Raw genomic sequence first — 20,546 nt, 5'->3', positions numbered from 1 at the left:
TTTGATTTCTGCAGTGTGCACTTGTGTTTTTGTTTCTGCTTAGTGCAAGAGTAGCAATCCTTGTCGGAAAAATTGAGATTGAATCGAGTTGGAATTCGTTCAACGGTGCAGTGTGCAGGGCAGGGTCGACGAGGCCCAGAAAGAAGAATGTATCCCATGTCGTTTCCACGGCCCATGTGACGTGGGCGATGTCGTTTCCTCGCCGCGCTGCCCGTCCTTGCGAACCACTCCTTCAAATGGATGCAAAGAATTAGAACTGTTCAACTGCTTTGCCTCCCTCAAATGAATCAACCACATTTCAGCTGGTGTTGCTCGAGTGGAGGGCCATACTCATGCTAGCTCCTAGTACTGATCCAGGGGCAAATATTCATGTGTCTACGATTAAGAGATTACTTCCTCATCGACCTGAGATGAGATGGATGGTGTTGCCATTATGTGCATCAAGCGAACAAGTTTTTGTCCACAATTACTGCCCTGATTCCCAATTCAGGCGACGCCTTTTAGCTACCTCGCGTCATCAAATATAATACTTCCGCCTTATATGGCACTCACCATGTCACCAGCCATCGATCAGTTGGTACATGTCACCCCATGCACACTCAAAACTACTTTTGTGACGAAAATGCAGCATTTTGCAAGATCTATGACCTACTTGCACCCACTATGCAAGTTGTTGTACCTCTGGTGTATTTTACTCCTTTTTCCCCTCCTTGAGTCCTGACCTTTACATGTGATTTTTTTTTTTGTGACTTCTTATGAATCAACAGGACATAAGTATCTTGCAATATTTGATGGAAGACATAACGATGCTCCCTCGTATTGCGTTCTTGACCCTGATGGTAATCAACGAAGGGCATGCTTTTGGAGCCAGCTCATTTCATGTGCTCAGGATGTGCACTGGTATAAGAAGATTGTTGCTGGTGTTATATGCCCATAGTGACTTGGAGGTAAAGCTATTTATGTTTATCTAAATACTCAACTAAGAAAGTGACAGAAAGCAATATAGCATTTTTTTTTTTTTGCACAATGTTGAGAACTTGCGTTACCAACAGAGTGACTAGCCTTTGGACCTCGGAAAAATTCGAATGCTAGAAGGAAATGTACACAAAGTGGGTGAGCTTTTACTGAAATTAATATCGTCTGTCCTGACAATACATTTACGCCTTATTTATAGGCTGTAACCAACCATCCCTTATTACAGTTTATAAGATTGCCCCTCTAACTGTCACATTTTCGCCATATTCGCGGACAATACAGTACTATCCTGAGTACATCTAGATTATTTACAATCTTGTCATTTATGGTCTTCGGTCACTAGCAGCGGTCCTCCCTCGACCATGCCTTCGCCTCTTCCTCTGTCTTCATGTCGGACTTGGGTCACCCCCTTCACTTGGACTCCGGAAGGTATCTGCTCGGCAACATCTTCGACGTCCATTTGATTGACTCCCTCGTGACGTCGAGCGAAGCCCTTGTGTTGAGCTCCGAAGCCCCGACGAAGGCTTCACTCGTCACAGCTATCAGAACTGTCCCTGTGGCACCGAGAATCCGAAGGGTGCCTTCAGCTTGCTAAAGGGTTCTTGCAACACGGCAGATTCACGACAGCTGTAAGTCTTGTTAGTTTGCGGTATCTGTAGAAATCTTCGACTCAAAATCCAAAGGGGTCGGTGAGATCATTTCCCATCACAAAACTTGACCTGATCTTTGAGTATCTCCATTCTAGGTGTTAGTTTGACACCGATACTTAGAAAATAACGAGACTATCTAACATTTTTATTTTTTGGCTTTTAATCAAGTTCCGGGATGACGGGGTGGGTGGGCTGACTACTGGTTCTTTCCATTTTTATGCACCCTAGAAGAACACACACGCTTGGTATGAGATTTTTAACTCGAAATAATATAAGGGAGATGCAAACTTTCAGTAACATTTTTTTGGCTTTTATTTCGGTCGACACGTGTCGTTTGTTGGAGGGAGATCCAACAGCCTTCATGCATCTTCAACTTCCAATCATCCCTGTCTCACGTGCTTGCCCCTACCTCCCACCAGCCTTTTTCTGTCTCTGGTGACATCTCTATCGTCTCGCCGCCCCGCCCTGTGTGCCTCTCTAAGTCTAGAGATGGAGAAATCCGGTCGGAGAAATATTGTGTCGCCGTCGACCACAACGTGATAACGTAACAACCAAACAGCCTCGACATATCACTCCATGAATATGATTCCATTTTCCCCCCTTGAGGGAGGACCCTAAGAGAAAGACAAACTACAAAATAGTCCTTCCCTTCATCCCTTATAATGGGCAAAAATCAAATATTAGACAACATACGCGATCGTATTTGCCAAAATAGACAATATATCATCGTATTTACAATTTTAGCATTCATATTCAGTACCTTATTTACCGAAAACTGACTTTCTGTATACTGTACGCCGAAAAAAGCAAGCCCGGCCATATTCGGCACACGAGGTGCCAAATATGGCACTTTAGCCCATATTTGGCACATCATATACCGAATATTAGGTGTATTTGGCACACGAGGTGCCGAATATGGGCTATAGTGACATATTCAGCACCTCGTGTGCCGAATATGGCCTGTCACTTCGGTGTATGCGATCACGTCCTGCTTTTGTCGTGTCGACGTCGCTTCAGTGCTTTGCTTTCGGCGTGAATGGTCAGCATGCATGCATGTTGCTTTCTTTTGCGCATCGGTGCATTGTTTTGTTGCTGTCAGTGCTTTCAGTGCGTCGCTTGCAGCCTGCTATAAAATGAGGAGTGAGGAGGAGCAGCAGAGGCGATCAGCGCAGCACGAGGCGAGAAGCAACATCACAAGGAGAGGAGGAGCAGCATTGCAAGGAGAGGCGGAACAACAGCGCGGGATCAGTTATAGTAAGTACTTAGATTATGTAGGTAATTAATATAGATTAGAAATAATAATCAGAGTAAGTAGATATTTAAGCTGATCAATTAGATTTGATAAATTATATTAAGTTAATAAATTAGAGTACTTAGATTATGTATGTAATTAATACTTAGATTAGTAATAGTAATTATAGTAAGTAGATTGATTAATCTGTTAAATTATATTTGTTAAATTATATTAAGTTGATAAATTAGAGTATTTAGATTATTTGAATAGTTTGATTATATGAATTTAATTAGTCAGTGTAATTATATTATTGACTTAGTTTAACCAGTGTGATTAGATTATTCATTTAGTATAATTGTATGTATGTCATTAACCAGTATAAGATTAGAGTATTTACGTAATTTAATCAGAGTTATTAGAGTTATATAATTAATCAAAAGGTCACATATTTCTTACAACATAGTTAAGAGCAGCTTGTTGTGGGGTCATTTCACATAGTTTCACTGTAAAAAAAAACACATTTAATAGCAGCTTCAACAGTAATCTGAGCCAATCCTTCAGTACAAAATTCTAAGATTAGCTATCTGTATGGATAAATTACGCCAATATCTAATGAACATCAATAGAATAGAACATCAATATTTATTACATGCACGTTTGTTTAGCATATACGCTATGACTATCTATATTTATTATGGAGAACGTCCTGCTGTTTTGCACGAGAGGCTCGTATTAATTTAGAACTGCTAGTATATAGAGAGTACGGTTGAGGTACCTATTAATCTAGATGGCCTGAAATCACATGTTATGAGCCTTTTAGTGAACCAACAGTTATATAATATTGTCCTAGAGGGTGTGCGGTCACGTCTTGTTCCAAATAGTTCGGTCATTGTTCATACGTTGTTCGAGATAAGAAGGAACAACACATGGACTTTGTACTCACGCAAGGTATTAGAGGAGAACTTTGAAATAGGGGTGTACGTAAACATAGTGCCACGATTGGTGCAAGGTGATGCAGTGATTAGCGTGGAAGGTTTAGGCTAGTTGTGATGCATGAAGAGGAGGGAGGGCATGTCGGGGAGGGAAGTTTCGGTACAGAGGGAGTTGGAGTGTACCCTTCTAAGATAGATATGAAATGCATGGATGACGAAGCTGGTGGTAGCGGGGATGAAGAAGCTGCTGACAAAGATGATCCGATGTTGGCGATCCAGTACTTTCGTGGTGGTGGGCTGCTGGATTGTGCCGTCGTTGAGTATAACACCCTATCCAACTGGGGATACCAGAATAGCGACATCCAGGTTGGACAATAGTTTCGGAACAGGGAGGTGGTCGTCCACTTCGTTAGCAACTATGCTATAATAAAACGAAGCGACCACAAGTGCGGCCGGTCTAACCGTACAGAGTATGAGGTTAGGTGTATCAAGCATCTGAATTGTCCTTACTTCGTACGAGCACAGAAGCCAAAATATGAAAAGTATTTTGTGCTCAGTAGGCACACCCCACATACTTGCAGTGAAAAGGCTATTAGGAATGTGAGCCACACCGTTGATGCGAGATTCATTGCTCAACTCATCATCACCCTTGTTGGCACGAACATATGTTTGTCGCTAAAATTCATTATGGAGAAGGTGCATACTAAGATGGGTATGCTGATCAATTACCACACTGCATGGCAAGCGAAGCATAATGCATTGAAGATACTGTTTGGAAGCTTCAAAAAGTCTTACAACTATGCTCTGAGGCTGCTGCAGAAGATTGCATGACGAATCTAGGGACTCAGTGGGCCATGACGGATGAGCCGATCAAGCTGGAGGATGGATCATACAGCACCACTGATCGATACCTCATTAGGTTTTTCTGATCCTTTGGATAGTGCATCAAAGCTTTCAGACATTGCAAGCCGATTGTATACGTAGATGCCATATTTCTTAGTGGTAAGTACCATGACAATCTTATGATAGTGATGACAACGGATGCAAACAATCAGATTATTCCTCTCGCGTTTGCAATGGTTGAGAGTGAGAACAATGATAGCTGGATGTGGTTCCTCACCTTGGTGAGGACATGTGTCGCGACCAATAGGGAATGAGTTTGCATCATCTCAGACCGCAATAAGGACCTTCTGCATGCATTGGACGTGCTGTATGACAGCACAAACTACTCCATTGTATGGCCTCATGTGGAGAGAAGGTCGTGCATGCGACACTTGGGCGCGAGCCTATACACAAGGTACCACAACAAGGCTCTTGTAAAGAAGTTCAAAAAGTTGTGTCTTCAGAACTAGTAGACGAAGTTCAGCGAGATATGGAGAGAGTTAAATGAGACCACTTGCAAGATAATAGCATAGCAGGAAGCACAGGAGGACTATTTACGGACACAAATGGTGGGGGTTCAAACTATCATTAGCCATTCACGTGCTACGTTTAGCCAATGGATAGCGGGAAAACCAACAGAGCGTTGGGCCCTAATCTAAGATACTTACAGTGCCAAGTTAGCACATAGCATTTTAATGATCGTATTCTACCCTTTTTTATGCAAATATCCCTTCTAAAATTATTGTCTCTCATGTTAGATATACCATCATGATAACTGAACACAACGGATGTGTTCAACAATATTCTAAAGGGTGTAAGGGGTCTTCCATTATGTGCTATCATTGAGGTCACATTTTATAGAACTATGGACTACTTTAGAGATCGTGGTATAGCTGTTATGGAGTGCAGCACGTGGTTCATACTTAAGTTGGAGAAAATCATATCAAGAAGGAGGAACAAGGCACACTTTCATCGGACTAGGATCTATGACCTGACCAATAATGAAATCGAGGTCATGTGCCGCCGCAGGTATGCTTCAGCGTATAGCTTGGGAGACACCGTGCAACAATATCAAATTGGACCTCACGAGATGAAGTGTACATGCAAATGCCAAAACTGCACTATATCATGTGCTCGCATGTCTTCGCCGCTTGCAGAGACATGAACGGTAACTATGTATCAGAATATGTATCACTGTACTTCACGATCAATACATTGAGGAGCATAGCTTCCAAATATGCGTTCCTTCAACATCGGAAGCAACTACAAAGCAATCGAGAGGCTTAAGTGGGTACCTTATCCTTAAGCACGACGCACGGATTCTAAAAAGTTTAGAGCCACGAGGCTGCAAGATGACAGTAACTTTCTATTATCCAATCGCTGAAAGCAAGGCCGTGTTCCAAAACTTCTCTAGGATAGGCATATACCTGAAATTATACATCTATCGGAATTTTAGTAAGGTGATGTATGCACCAGAAGACTGGCACAAGTTTGTCACTTTAAGCACTACTCATAGTTAGTGTTTTCTGCTTGGAACGAACTGTATTGCATGAGAACATCGAAATGCTAGCAGATCCTTAGAAAATTTTTATATGGATTAAACTGCTTCATATTTTGTTTCTTACATATGGGTTTAAGCCTTCTTTTGATAGGCTTGATCCCAATGCTGGCATTTGAAGAGTGGGAATCAATTTTGTTCGGATAACCTACCCAGTAAGTCTGTTTGCTATTGCCATTTTACCTTGTACTCACATTTTCACGGCATGTAAGAACTCAAATAAAATCTTTCCAATAAAAAGGCAAATTAAATCAGTTATGTACACAGATATTTCCGTTAAGTATTGTTATTTTCACAGTTATATATACACGATAAGTTTATTCTGCGTCTAGACGCAGAACAAACTTACGTTGCGCCACTATGGCCGATCGAGCCAGCTGAACCTTCCGTGAGTCAACAAACCAAGAAAGCCAATCCGCTGATGCCACACACACATCAAACTTCACCCACCAGAGTATACAATGGAGATTCTTTTTGTTGATTCGAATCGTTAAAATGTAATATCTTAAGAACCATAAACCCAATTTTTACCCATTTAAAGCATATTGTTGGAAAAAAAATACACTTAACACAATAAGATCTATAAAGACTATATTTTGATGAAGTTTTTGAATTGTTATACAATTATAACCTGGTACTATTTTTTTAGTAACTGACATATTTTATGGATCATAACTATACTGTTTTTAGATCATAACTGAGTATAATTACGACCATATATATTTATAACAACTGATCTATTTTGTGGATCGTAACTAAACTGTTTTTTGGATCGTAACTGAGAGATAATGCAACAGTGAACTACAGTGCGCTTAGACACATTATATATATATATATGTATGTATATATATATATATATATATATATATAGACACACACACACCCCATCCATTTTTAATACTTGTCACTTTTGACCACTTTATTTGTTTTCAAATACTTGTCACTTCAGGTTTTTTAAGATGTAGTTTTCAATTTTATCCTTACAAAATAGTATCTCTTACCATTCATTTATTGTGAGTTCTAGAATATTTAGGTTAGTTCCTAAAAGCAATTTTGTCATTTCCTATTTAAAATTAATATTATCTTTAAATGCGTGTTTGATAAAAGAGACAAGTATTAAAAAACGGAGATAGTATATATATCACAGTAGGGGATTCTCCTAGACCCCTACTGTATTTTCCTAAAAAACAGTGAAAATACGATTACATGGGAGCAGCGACAACAACATAGAACTACAACTAATTCCTATTGGTTGAAAAAGATGGGAACTTTCAGTTTTATCTACAGCTTGTCCTAATTCTACGTTACGCACAAAAAAAAAACATCAACAATTTCTGGGGACAATGTAGATATATGCTTTCATGGATCCAGCTCAATTCAGCAGAATTCAGTTGCCACCAAACTGCGAGTCTTGACAGGATGATAGCCTTCTTGTTGCTGCTCTTTTATAAGAACCCGGTAAGTTTGCAGATTCACATAGTTTTACCATGGCTCAAAATGGTTAGAAGTTAAGATGAGGGTTGCATCCTGCAGGTGAACACCGTAGTTACAAACTTGGATGCCTTCCATCACATGACTTATCCCAGCTCTTCCGGGTTACAGTGTCCTTGACAACCACATTATGCACAGGCGCGGAGCTGATCCATATAAAGCACGATGTCCAAGCTGCACAATATCCTGCAATGCAAGCCGCGACTGATAGAAATGGCACTTGACATGGCATGCAGCACTGCAAATGTTTAGAACAGAACCTCCTTGCCGTTAGGCCTTGGCAATGGACTAGGCTGAGGGTTTGCCGATGGAAAATATATGGTGTTTCCAAAATTTGCTGTTGAACCATAATTGGGGGCTAAACCTAAAGGCCGAGGGGAAAAATTAGGAGTAACTGCCTGGATTGTTAGTGGGGTCAATAGAAGAGTTGATGCTTCAGAAGGCCTAGAATTGCTTGGTTCACTGGCAATAAAAAGAATTCAATGTATGTCAATATCTAGCAAATAAAAATCTAACAGATCTTTTCAGCACACTTGCAAATGAAATGAATCTACTCACCCAGTGGTATTTCTTCCTTTCGAGCATGGATCACTCTTTGAGGAAGGTTTGTCTCTTGAACTGTGTCCATTTTCCTGTCGAATAACAATGACATCATATGAACATCAATCTCAGGATCTTTTTCACAACCTTTTTTTTTTGGCTGTGGGGAGTTGACAAGGGACGTAAGAAAAGATTCACTTACATTGACTTTAATTCCTGCAAATGAATGTATCGAACCATGTTTGTTGTAATGATTTGAATTGCGGATAAATGGATGGTCCAACAACTCATTTGCTGTTGGCCTCTCTCCTGGATTCCTCTTGAAACAGCATCGCAGAAAATCTTTGCCCTCATGGGATAAATTTTCAGGGATTGGTGGGTCTTTATGTAAAACCTTAAACATTGCAGCTGGCTGTAGTACATAAAAAGGTATTATCAAACAGTGCTTTAGAACAAAATTTTGTGATGTAGAGTCCAAGAGTACCAATGACAAATGAAAGCATGCAAGGACAGTATGAGAATGAAAACTTCAAATTTCAATACTCAAAATTTGTCTAACACTGAACCCTTTTGTCAAAGAATGCCAGGTGTTCACTGACATGATAGTTTCACGAATCCTTTGAGCAATCATATGGCTACATCTATTTTGTAAACATGTATAGAGCTATAAGCATGACGTGCATGTACGTAAGACAAATTTTGCTTCCAGACCATCAATTTTGGTTGGCTGAGGATTCATAGATCATTATGGGGTAAATACTGCAGTATTGTGCAGGAAAAAGTGCCGGGATGGCATGGCTGAAGGAGAGAGCCTTAGGAGAAATATGGGATGATTGACTTTTATAAAGAAAGACTTAGTTTTTTCTTCTTGCTTAATGGAAATAATTTGGCCCCTTCTATTTAAATAAATGATCTGCTCGTTGAACAACTAATCTTATCCCAACGCCATAATCTAACTAATCTTATCTCTAAGATGCGGCCATCCAACTGTTGGTGTGGTCAATGTGCGTGCTACAACATCTTGAGGTTCTGTTCATGTGAATGGTATCCATACCGCTGCAGCCTGCGTATGACAAGCATGCTAGAATTTTACTGTAAAGATGAATGCTTCATACCCCTTCAAGATCACTCCAAGGAGGCTTTCCATCAAACATCTCTATGATGGTGCAACCAAGACTCCATATATCAACAGCAAGATCATAGCCTACATCTTTCATCAGTGTAGCCTGAACCATCTGCAGAAGAAGAAACAAACTAAATTTCAACAAAACATTTTTATAGCAACAAGCATGTTAACTACCTTTAATATGAAATTCACACATGGAACACACTACTGTAATAGGCTCGTTTGTAACAAGACAATTTGACTTCCACTAAGGACCTAAAGTTATTTTCATCTAAAAAACGGTCTTTGCAGTCGTGAATAGTGAAATGAAGCTTCGTAAAAAAAAATCTTCCTCATAAAAAATTAGTGAAATGAAGTGCTGTTGAGGTAATTGGCATATTCTTTGGATAATTTACTTTGCAGTTTCAGTAAATACATCACTTGAGAAGAAGCAGCAACCTCTCACTTTAATTGACCACCTATGTAGAAAACAATGCAAGTTCAAAGAAGAATGCATCATATATACAACTTCATACAGATCTAGAGCCTTTTTTACACCTTACACCTTACACCTTATATATTGAAAACTTTGAACTTGATAACATTGAAGTTGGCAGCGAAACAAGGAATATCTAGGCATACCTCTGGAGCCATCCAGTATGGTGTTCCCTTCAATGAAAGATTAGGGGCTGCAGTACCTAACTGATAAAAGAGAAATAATGTCAATAGTACATAGAAGATAGGATATATGCAAACTGTTTTCAATTGTTTTTAAGCATTTCACCAGCAAAGCATGCTAGTATCGTGGGTTGGAGTACCCCTTTTCCTAATTAAGTTCATGTGGATAACACAATTGTTAGAATTATTGGGGCTTTAAGTAGCAAACATGCTGACCTACAGGACATTCTTGAAAAAACACACATATATGAATTTGACTATTAGTCGCAGTCTATGAGATTTAGGTGATCTCTAGTAAACTCATGAAGAGATCATGGAGTATGACTTATATGCTCCACCCGCGGGGTAATCTACTAGCAGCAAAGTATCAGTTATGGTTTTAAGTGAAACTTGTTTGCACAAAACTTGCAATTCAAGACATAGTCCATTGTTCAAGTTGTGAATGAGTGTAGCTTGATGTTCTAGGTGGATGTTCAACTTAACAGTCTCCACTGAAACACTGTTTTATCAAATAACAGCGGAAAACTGATAATTCTCTATGAGATTTTGAGATTTGATAGGGGATTGTTAGAATTATTGGAACCGGTTTATGTAATAATTTTTAATAAATCTCAAAGGCCCATATTGTGGAGAGGTGATCCATGTTGAGACCCGCTCTCTATTAGTACTATATTGCTAATGGAGGTGGAGGTAGGGGGTTTTCCCCCTATATATATACAAGGACCCCCTACCTCTTTGGGTATACGAAAACATAGACTGCTAATTGAGAGTAACCCTAAAATTAGGAACGCTCTCATTATATGAGTCTATATAAGAGTTACGGTTTTTGTCTCTTTCTCTTTCTGTTGTGCTGCCATTGTAGTCTACTCCATCCCGACGTCGGCGTGCACCGGCAACCAGGAGAGCATGTCTTTGAATCCCTCGCTCTTGAGATCTTGCACTGGGAGAGGACGAATAAGGTTTTTGAGAAGCGTTCCGCGCGACTGCTCAAGTTCTTCACCACGGTTCGTCTTCCTGGTCGCTTAGGCGCTGTCCACTGTCATCGTCAACAATTTTGGCACGTCGTCAGCAGGATCGATCGTGCCATCAACACGGTGCAACTAGCATCTTCAGCAACCTCCACAGCGCAGGACGAGTATGTAAAAATCATGTTACTCGTATTTTATTTCCTGCGATTTCTAATTTGAGTATAGTAGATCTAGTCATTTGTTGTGCTTTCGTACACATGTCTAGATTATGCTCTTTATTTATGGATCATATCAGTTTATCAGTTTCTGCTCATGAATTATTTATGGATTAAATTAAACATAAAAGTATCTTATATTCCAACAATCCAAAAAGCTTATTGTAGGCACTTAGATTTATCAATGGCTGGTTTTATCGATGCACTGAGGCCATATAAGTTTTCTGGTGTGCACTTCAAAAGATGGCAAGTTAAGGTCACTCTGTGGCTGACGGCTATGAATGTCTACTGGGTGACTAAGGGCAAGCCGGAAGAAACCATTACTGCTGAGCAGGAAAAGACGTTCACGAATGCCAATAGACTCTTTGTAGGATGCATTCTTAGCGTTCTTGGTGACCGTCTTTGTGATGTGTATATGCACATACAAAGCGCGAAGGAGCTGTCGGATACACTGAATACTAAATTCGGTGCATCAGATGCATGAAGTGAACTGTATATTATAAAGCAGTATCATGACTACAAGATGGTTGAAAATCACTCTGTAGTCGAGCTGGCTCATGAGGTTCAGTGCATCGTGAAGGAACTCAAACTTCTCAAGATCAATGTACCCGACAAGTTTGTGGCTGGAGGCATCGTTGGCAAGTTACCACCTTCGTAGAAATACTTTGCCACTGTTCTAAAGCACAGGAGACAAGAAATTACTGTTGAGAGTTTAATCGTATCTCTTGATGTTGAGGAGAAAGCTCGGGCTAAGGATGTGAGTCTAAAAGGAGGCAAGGGACAGACTAACGCCAATATGGTGCAAAAGCCCTTTCACAACCAGAACAAAAGGAAAGCTAATAAGCCAAACAAAACTACCACCTTCAAGAAAAAGAAGATGAACACAACAAAACTGTCTTGCTTTGTGTGTGGTGAGATGGGACATTTCGCCAAGGATTGTCCAGACCGCAAGGGAAGAAAGGCTCCACAAAAGCAGAACTCAAAGATTACTAATATGGTGACGATTGGCGAAGCTGGAAACAGAGCTGCAGTGTATGAAAAATTACCCTTAGTGTTTTCAGTATTTCAGTCTACTAATTGGTGGATTGATACATGAACCAATATTCATGTGTGTGCTGATATCTCAATGTTCTCATCTTATCAGGTTGTCTATGATTCTTCCGTCCTAATGGGGAATGGGTCACATAATTTTGTTCGTAGTATTGGCACGGTAGATCTGAAGTTTACTTTGGGAAAGATCGTGCAGCATGTCCCTACAATAAACAAAAATCTAGTTAGCGGCTTCCTTCTTTGTAGAGACGGATTTAAGGTGGTGTTAGAGTCCAATAAAGTAGTAGTGTCAAAGCATGACCAATATATTGGTAAAGGTTATGAGCGCGGAGGCCTGTTCCATTTTTCCCTTTCTGATTTCAGTAAGAAGTCTGTGAATCATATTTGTGGCAATGCTAATAATGATGCTAGTGTTTGGCATTCGCGGTTATGTCATTTGAATTTTGGTTCTATGACTCGACTTTTCAGCATGAGTTTAATTCCAAATTTTTCCATGGTCAAAGGTTCTAAGTGTTATAGTTGTGTGTAATCAAAACAACCTCGTAAGTCTCACAGGGCCGCCGAGAAGAGAAATTTGGTACCTATAGAACTCATATATTCAGATTTGTGTGAAATGAATGGTGTGTTGATGAATGGTGGAAAAAGATATTTCATGACTTTGATTGATGATACGATTAGATATTGCTATATTTATTTATTGAAAACGAAAGATGAGGCTCTAGATCACTTTAAAATCTATAAGACAGAAGTTGAGAATCAACTAGAGAGAAAGATCAAAAGAATTAGGTCGGATTGTGGTGGAGAGTATTTCTCTATTGATTTTGATTTATTCTGTGGGAAATATGAGATTATTCATGAGATAACACCTCCCTATTCACTCCAATCAAACGGGGTTGCTAAAAGGAAGAATTGCACATTGACTAACTTGGTTAATACCATGTTAGACACTGCAGCATTATCTAAGGCATGGTGGGGGAGGTCCTGTTGATTTCATGTCATGTCCTGAATAGAGTTTCTCTCAAGGATAAGGAGAAAACCTCATATGAAGAATAGGAAAGGAGAAAACCATCACTTTCTTATTTGCGCACTTGGGGATGCTTGGCGAAAGTCAATGTACCAATAACTAAAAAGCGTAAACTCGGATCTAAAACAGTGGATTGTGTCTTTCTGGGATATGCTCATCGGAGCATTGCTTATAGGTTTTTAGTGGTTAAATCTGAGGTACCTGACGTGCATGTAGATACAATGATGGAGTCTCGTGATGCAATATTTTTTGAGCTCATATTTCCTATGAAAGATTTACATAGCATGTCTAGACTATCTTCTGAGATAATCTCTGAACCTCCTTCACCTCTTGAGATTATTGAACAAATACATGAGCAAGATCCTGAGGAGTATGACAGTGAAGCTCCTAGGAGGAGTAAGAGACAAAGGATTGCAAAATCTTTTGGTGATGATTTCACTGTGTACCTTGTGGATGACACTCTCAAGTCTATCTCAGAAGTGTTTGTATCTCCAGATGCAGACTATTGGAAGGAGGCTGTACGGAGCGAAATGGAATCCATCCTCGCAAACGAAACTTGGGAGGTCACAAAACCTTATGGATGCAAACATGTGGGTTGCAAGTGAGTGTTCGAAAAGAAGCTTAGGCCCGACGGTACTATTGAAAAGTATAAGTCTCGGTTTGTGGTCAAGGGTTATACTCAAAAGAAAGGTGAAGACTTTTTTGACACTTATTCACCTGTTGCGAGATTGACTACTATCCGAGTGCTACTTTCCTTGGCTACCTCACATGGTCTCATCTTTCATCAGATGGACGTTAAGACAGCTTTCCTTAATGGAGAGTTGGACGAGAAAATTTATATGGAGCATGCCGATGGGTTTGTAGTAAAAGGTCAAGAAGGTATGGTGTGTAAGTTGTTGAAGTTCTTGTATGGTCTTAAACAAGCTCCTAAACAATGGCATAAGAAGTTCGACAGAACTTTAATATCTGCAGATTTTCGATCAATGAGGCAGATAAATGTGTGTACTATCACCATAGTGGGGGTGAGAGAGTTATATTGTGCTTGTATGTTGATGACATACTGATATTTGGAACAAACCTTGACGTGGTTAATGAGATCAAGTCTTTCTTATCTCAAAATTTTGATATGAAAGATCTAGGTAAAGTTGATGTAATCTTAAACATCAAGTTAATCAAAGGAGAGAATGAGATTACTCTTACACAATCTTATTATTTTGAGAATGTTTTGAGCCGCTTTGGTTACCAGGATAACAAGACTTCTCCAACACCTTATGATCCTAGTGTGATATTTCGAAAGAATAAGAAAAGTGATAGGGACCAACTGAGATACTCTCAGATTATTTGATCACTCATGTACCTAACTGGTACTACAAGGCCTGACATCTCATTTGCTGTGAGTAAATTGAGTCGCTTTACTTCTAACCCGGGTGATGAACATTGGTGTGCGCTTGAACGAGTTATGCGCTATTTGCTTGGTACTATGAGTTATGGTCTTTACTATTCCGGGTACCTATCGGTACTAGAGGGTTATAGTGATTCAAACTGGATATCTGATGCTGATAAGATTTACGTCACAAATGGATATGTATTCACTCTAGGTGGTGCTGCTGTGTCATAGAGATCTTGCAAATAGACCATTTTGACGAGGCCAACTATGGAAGCAGAACTCACTGCATTAGACACATCCACTGTTGAGGTAGAATGACTGTGTGAGTTGTTAATGGACTTACCTGTGGTTGAGAAACCGGTACCGGCTATCCTTATAAACTGTGATAATCAGACGATTATTATCAAAGTAAACAGTTCTAAAGATAATGACAAGTCCTCAAGGCACGTAAAGAGATGATTGAAGTCTATCAGGAAATTGAGAAACTCTGGAGTGATAACTTTGGATTATGTCCAAACAGCTAAGAACCTGACAGGTCCCTTTACAAAGGAACTATCACGGAATGTGATAGATAATGCATCGAAGGAGATGGGTATGAGACCTATTTGAGTTATACCATAGTGGTAACCCAACCTATGTAATCAGAGATCCCGTGAATTAGGATCTGGGAAGAACAAGCTATTGTTCTAACTGGAGGAGAGTACCTTTGTTGTTTGACCCACTCGAGTAAAGATGCAATACTCTCAGAGATCTGTAAGGCAGGTTGGCTAATGCCTTAATGTGTTTTGTTGGCTTTAAGTAGCAAAGATGCTGATCTACAGGGCATTCTTGAAGGAACACACCTATATGAGTCTGACTGTTGGTCGCAGTCTATGAGATTTGGGTGATCTCTAGTAAACTCATGAAGAGACCATGGAGTATGACTTATATGCTCCACCCGCGGGGTAGTCTACTGGCAGCCAAGTATCAGTTATGGTTTTAAGTGAAACTTGTTTGCACAAAACTTGCAATTCAAGGCATAATCCATTGTTCAAGTTGTGAATGAGTGTAGTTTGATGTTCTAAGTGGATGTTCAACTTAACAGTCTCCACTGAAACACTGGTATATCAAATAACAGTGGGAAACTGGTAACTCTCAATGGGACTTTGAGATCTGATGGGGGATTTTTAGAATTATTGGAACCGGTCCATGTAATAATTCTTAATAAATCTCAAAGGCCCATATTGTGGAGAGGTGATCCATGTTGAGACCCGCTCTCTATTAGTACCATATTACTAATGGAGGTGGAGGTGGGGGGTTTCCCCCTATATATATGCAAGACCCCCCACCTCTTTGGGTACACGAAAACATAAACTGCTAATTGAGAGTAGCTTTAAAATTGGGAACGCTCTCATTATGTGACTCTATATAAAAGTTGTGGTTTTTGCCTTTTTCTCTTTCTGTTGTGCTGCCGTTGTAGTCTACTCCATCCTGGAGTCGGCGTGCACCGGCAACCGGGAGAGCAGGTCTCCAAAACACTCGCTCTTGAGATCTTGCACTGGGAGAGGGCAAATAAGGTTTTTAGGAAGCGCTCCGCACGACTGCTCAAATTCTTCACCACGGCTCGTCTTCCTGGTCGCTTGGACGCTGCTGCTGTCATCGTCAACAATTTCGACGCATCGTCAGCAGGATCGATCGTGCCATCAACACGGTGCAACTAGCATCTTCAGCAACCTCCACAGCGCAGGACGAGTACGTAAAAATCATGTTACTCGTATTTTATTTTCTGCGATTTCTAATTTCGAGTATAGTAGATCTAGTCATTTGATGTGCTTTTGTACACATATCTAGATTATGCTCTGATAATATGATCATATCAGTTTATCAGTTTCTGCTCATGAATTATTTATGGATTAAATTAAACATAAAAGTGTCTTATATTCCAACAACAATAGCACTTAGTACTATGGCAATCGAACAACTTCCCCACTCTAATAATGATAGTCTGGCTTCACTGTATCACCTCTGTAGAAGGAAGGGATTTGGTGCAATCACCACACAACTATTAGGCCAGGATGGCATGTCATATATAGTTAGTCAAGGCCCAAGATTAGGAAGTTTTATAGGAGCCTCAATTAGAGGGCTAATCTAGGCAAGATACTAATATACATGGCAATGCAATAAACTCTAATGAATGCTGTCCAATTTTGTCTAATAACCACCCCTCTCTATTTGCTATTTCCTAAATTCTCCCTGAAACAGTCTTTATATTTCTGTTTTAAAATAGAATGTTCAGGTGGGGTTTTCTGCCCTACTGTAGTCAAGATCAGAAAAATACTACATGATTGCTTCAGATGGTGTTCAGCCATTCCAAAAATTTGTGGCAAATGTACCCTTAAAATGGATAGACACAGTACAGTGCCATACCAAAAAAAAAGCAAACTCCATATGATGCTATACTCACATGCTTGGCCATTCCAAAATCAGCCAATTTGACTACACCATGAACATCAACAAGCAGGTTTGCTCCTTTGATATCCCTGCAAGTGCAGATTCATTTACATTACATGAATAAAGTGAAATTAATTGCAAAAGTATATGCAAAAAGTGAACTGAAAGGCACACCTATGCATAATCTTTTGGCCATGCAAAAATGCTAGACCCCTAAGAATATGACGTGTGAAGTTGCGGACAACTGATTCTGTCATTGCTCCGTAATGCTGTTTAACATACTTATTAATTGAACCTGGATGGATGTATTCCAGGTAAATGTAGAAGCGATCTTCAATCTGCAAGATCCCTCATAGGTTACAATACGAATTAACAAGCAGAATTACTTAACCCAGATTACAATGGTGAACTTACAATGTCACTGCCATAATACTGCACTATGTTTTTATGCTTGAATTGGCTTAGGAACTTTATTTCCTGAAACATATGAAAGTAAGTCAACAAAGGCAACTGTAAAACTTGCATATGGGTCATCAAGAATAACAGATGAGAAAAGGCCTGTAATAACCGATTGTTACAACTTACTATGAGAATTAACATGACATACTCATAGAGATGGTATAACTGGAGTGCTCTGGATATGACATGCTACTGATTTATGTAGTAGTAATAGTTAAAAGAGTCGATGAACACAAGCAGCTATTTAATCTATTTATTGGCATAAAAACATTCAACAGGAATAATAACATAGAAAATTACTCAAATAGAGAAACAAAAAGCATAGATAACAAAATATAAATATTCCTTATTTTTGCAAATGACCAGCATGTGTTTTCTTTAGGATACACTGTCAAATGTAATAACCTGCTCTAATTGCTTCAAGGACTCAGCAGATTTAGCATCATCGGGAATTATGTTGACCTCTTTCATTGCACACAGAGCTCCAGTGTGCCTACAAGTAAAAGGATTAAAATAACAGTCAGTTTAACATGAAGTGCCCGGTCACAGTGATAACCAAATGTACTGTCATACCTATTGGTAGCTTCGTATACACAACCAAATGTACCACTACCAAGAAGTTTTCCTTTTTGCCACTGACCTGCCACTGAGGGCATTTCAACTTTTGGAGCAGGCTGGTTACTAAATGTTGTTTGCATTGGGCTTAGAGCACCAGGAGGGAGTGGCAATGGGTGAAAATTGATACTCCCATTCCCTTCAGTGCGTGAAATATGGTTTTCTGGGAATAATTTAGAGTGCATAGGTGATGGAGGGGCACTGGTATTTCTTGGCATAAGAATAGGACTTCTCAATGCACTATAGCAAGGAGATCGCTCTGGACCCCCTATATATTTTTCAGGTGAAGTTCGAGGGGATGAAGCTCCCATAAAATCCATAGAGCGGATAGATGGAGCCGACCATGCGTGGGGACCTTGAGTAGATGGCACGGTAGATGAGAAATCAGCATTGCTCAATCTTCGAGGACTGCATTGAGGACTTGAAAAGGCACTGCTTGGAGCACTTTTAGCAGGAATGTTCAACCGAAAGTTCATTGTTTCAGCTGAACTCTTATCCTGAAACTTTTCACGAAATGCATTCCTGTGGTGACCAGAGGTAGCCCGCTTTGTTCCATTTGGGTACAATTCATTATGTTCAGGAAACTTTTGCACGATCTGGCTTGTCACCCTGTAAGAACAGGACTTGCAAGGATCACGAAATAACTTAAAGAGAATGCAAGTTTAGCTATAGCTGCACTTTAAGGACGTATGCAGCATCTTCAAAAAGATAGAATCTATGTGTTCCAACAATCTATACAAAGAATTGCACAGATTATACAAGAAAAGGAAAAGGACCTGTCAGCAAAAGGATATAAGGCGACACAACTGTTTTGCTAGTTACCGTAGTCTAATCTAACCACCAACAAATTTTTATTACATCACCATACTCCCTGATCCACAAGGGTTCCTTGTGTGCAACTGAGCTAAGCCGATTTTTCGAGAGCAATAATACCATCTCAGATGCACTTTAGCCGACTAGTAACTCAAATAACTAAAAACACGAATTTTGCCTTAATAAATAGTAATTGATTTGTCACCCTTCCTTTTCTTACCTTCCGGTATACACAATCTGGCATGTTACCTCAATCATTCATCCATCTCACAATTCCCATACAATTTGAAAATGCATTCCAATTCCCTTTGAATGTATGATTCACCAGAACGATCCTAACCTGGTTGATATAGTGTGTGTGTGCTAAATCACGCAGGAGCTATGCTAGTATATTGCCGTAGTCCAATGTCCAGATGGCAAATTCACTACAAAATGTTGCACTTCCTACACGTCTGCATCCCCAAACATCGTCACGAACGGGCTAAATTTATCTGATAACAGTCAAAGCTACCTTATACAATTTCTAAGCGGTCGAATCATGTCCATTTCACATTCAATCAGAGATTCACGAGAGATTTAATTCAGAACAAGTTAGGCAAAATAGGAGTTTTGAGGCAATCACGTCACCTCGGAGCGTGCAAGGACGGTGCCGGCGTCGTTTTCTCGCCCCACCCGTCGGCGACCCCGGGCGGCTCCTGCGTCTCCAAGTCCGCCGGTCTGGGCGACGGCAGCGGCAGCGGGTGCAGCACGGGCGACGACGCCGACCTCGGCGGCGGGGCTACGGCCTCCCTGGAGCTCGCGGACCTCGAGATCGGGGTGGACCTCGGGGGCCCCACAGCCTCGGACGCGGAGACGCGGCCCTTGTGCGGCGGGGGCGAGGACGACGCGACGTCGAGGCCGAGGTCGCCGAGCCCGACATCGATGTCGTCGACGTGGCGCAGCTTCCGCTGCCGCGTGAGCCGCGGCGGCGCGAGGAGGTCCCGATACTCTACTCGGCCCCCGCGTCCGGGCTGGGCGCGCGAGGTGGACGCCCGCGCGGGGGACGCCGGGGTAGAGGATGGGGCGACGACGGAGCGGTGGAAGGCGGACTTGGAGCGCTTCCACCACGACGGCATCGTCACGGAGGGCGAGGAGGAGGGGGAGGAAACCCTAGCCGTATGCGTAGGGTTAATGACATTCGACGCGGAGAGGAGCAGCGAGGACGGCGACGACGACGACGACGACGGCGACGACCTCCTCCATTTGGGGTGCCTTTTCTTTCTTTTTTGTCGTTTTGTGAGGTGGTCGTTGGTTTCGCGGGTTCCGTTAATCTGGGTTGACATTTCAGGGAGCAAGAAAATCTTATATTAGAAGAAAGTCCAACCAGTCAAACCCGTCTACTCCCACCGTCCATTTTCTCTTAATTTCTGGTCAAACATTTTAACAATTACTCCAGAATTTCGTTGTTGATTTTCAAACTGTCAAGACCAGACATTATATAACACTAGATTTGTCGTTAAAAGTACTTCATATAAAATTACAATTTTCAAAGCTTTCACAA

The 20,546-nt window shown here is 40.7% G+C and overlaps 1 protein-coding gene across 1 annotated transcript; it reads right to left on the bottom strand.

The window, feature by feature from the left end:
• Window positions 1-7,460: 7,460 nt before the first annotated feature.
• LOC133892296 (mitogen-activated protein kinase kinase kinase 5-like) lies at window positions 7,461-20,328 on the bottom strand. The gene is made up of 11 exons (XM_062332979.1): window positions 19,634-20,328; window positions 18,152-18,802; window positions 17,984-18,071; window positions 17,534-17,596; window positions 17,294-17,457; window positions 17,133-17,208; window positions 10,010-10,069; window positions 9,378-9,497; window positions 8,465-8,674; window positions 8,281-8,354; window positions 7,461-8,184 (listed from the first exon to the last, which is right to left on the bottom strand). Exons 1-11 carry the CDS (start codon window positions 20,326-20,328, stop codon window positions 7,971-7,973), a joined length of 2,415 nt encoding a protein of 804 aa, XP_062188963.1. The 3' UTR covers window positions 7,461-7,970.
• Window positions 20,329-20,546: the final 218 nt, after the last annotated feature.

This window comes from Phragmites australis, chromosome 15 (genome assembly GCF_958298935.1).
Source record: "Phragmites australis chromosome 15, lpPhrAust1.1, whole genome shotgun sequence".
Taxonomy (NCBI): Eukaryota; Viridiplantae; Streptophyta; class Magnoliopsida; order Poales; family Poaceae; genus Phragmites; species Phragmites australis.
The sequence above is the reverse complement of the archived record's forward strand: the minus strand, read 5'-3'. Positions and strand labels throughout refer to the sequence as shown.

What these genes read in the sequence shown, in the direction of transcription:
- LOC133892296 (XM_062332979.1), bottom strand. Translation starts at nt 20,328, where the DNA reads ATGTCAACCCAGATTAACGGAACCCGCGAAACCAACGACCACCTCACA. An exon ending in GTATACGAAGCTACCAATAG is followed by an intron (nt 18,072 to 18,151) that starts GTATGACAGTAC and finishes TTTTACTTGTAG; the next exon opens with GCACACTGGAGCTCTGTGTG. An exon ending in CATACTGGATGGCTCCAGAG is followed by an intron (nt 9,498 to 10,009) that starts GTATGCCTAGAT and finishes CTTCTTCTGCAG; the next exon opens with ATGGTTCAGGCTACACTGAT.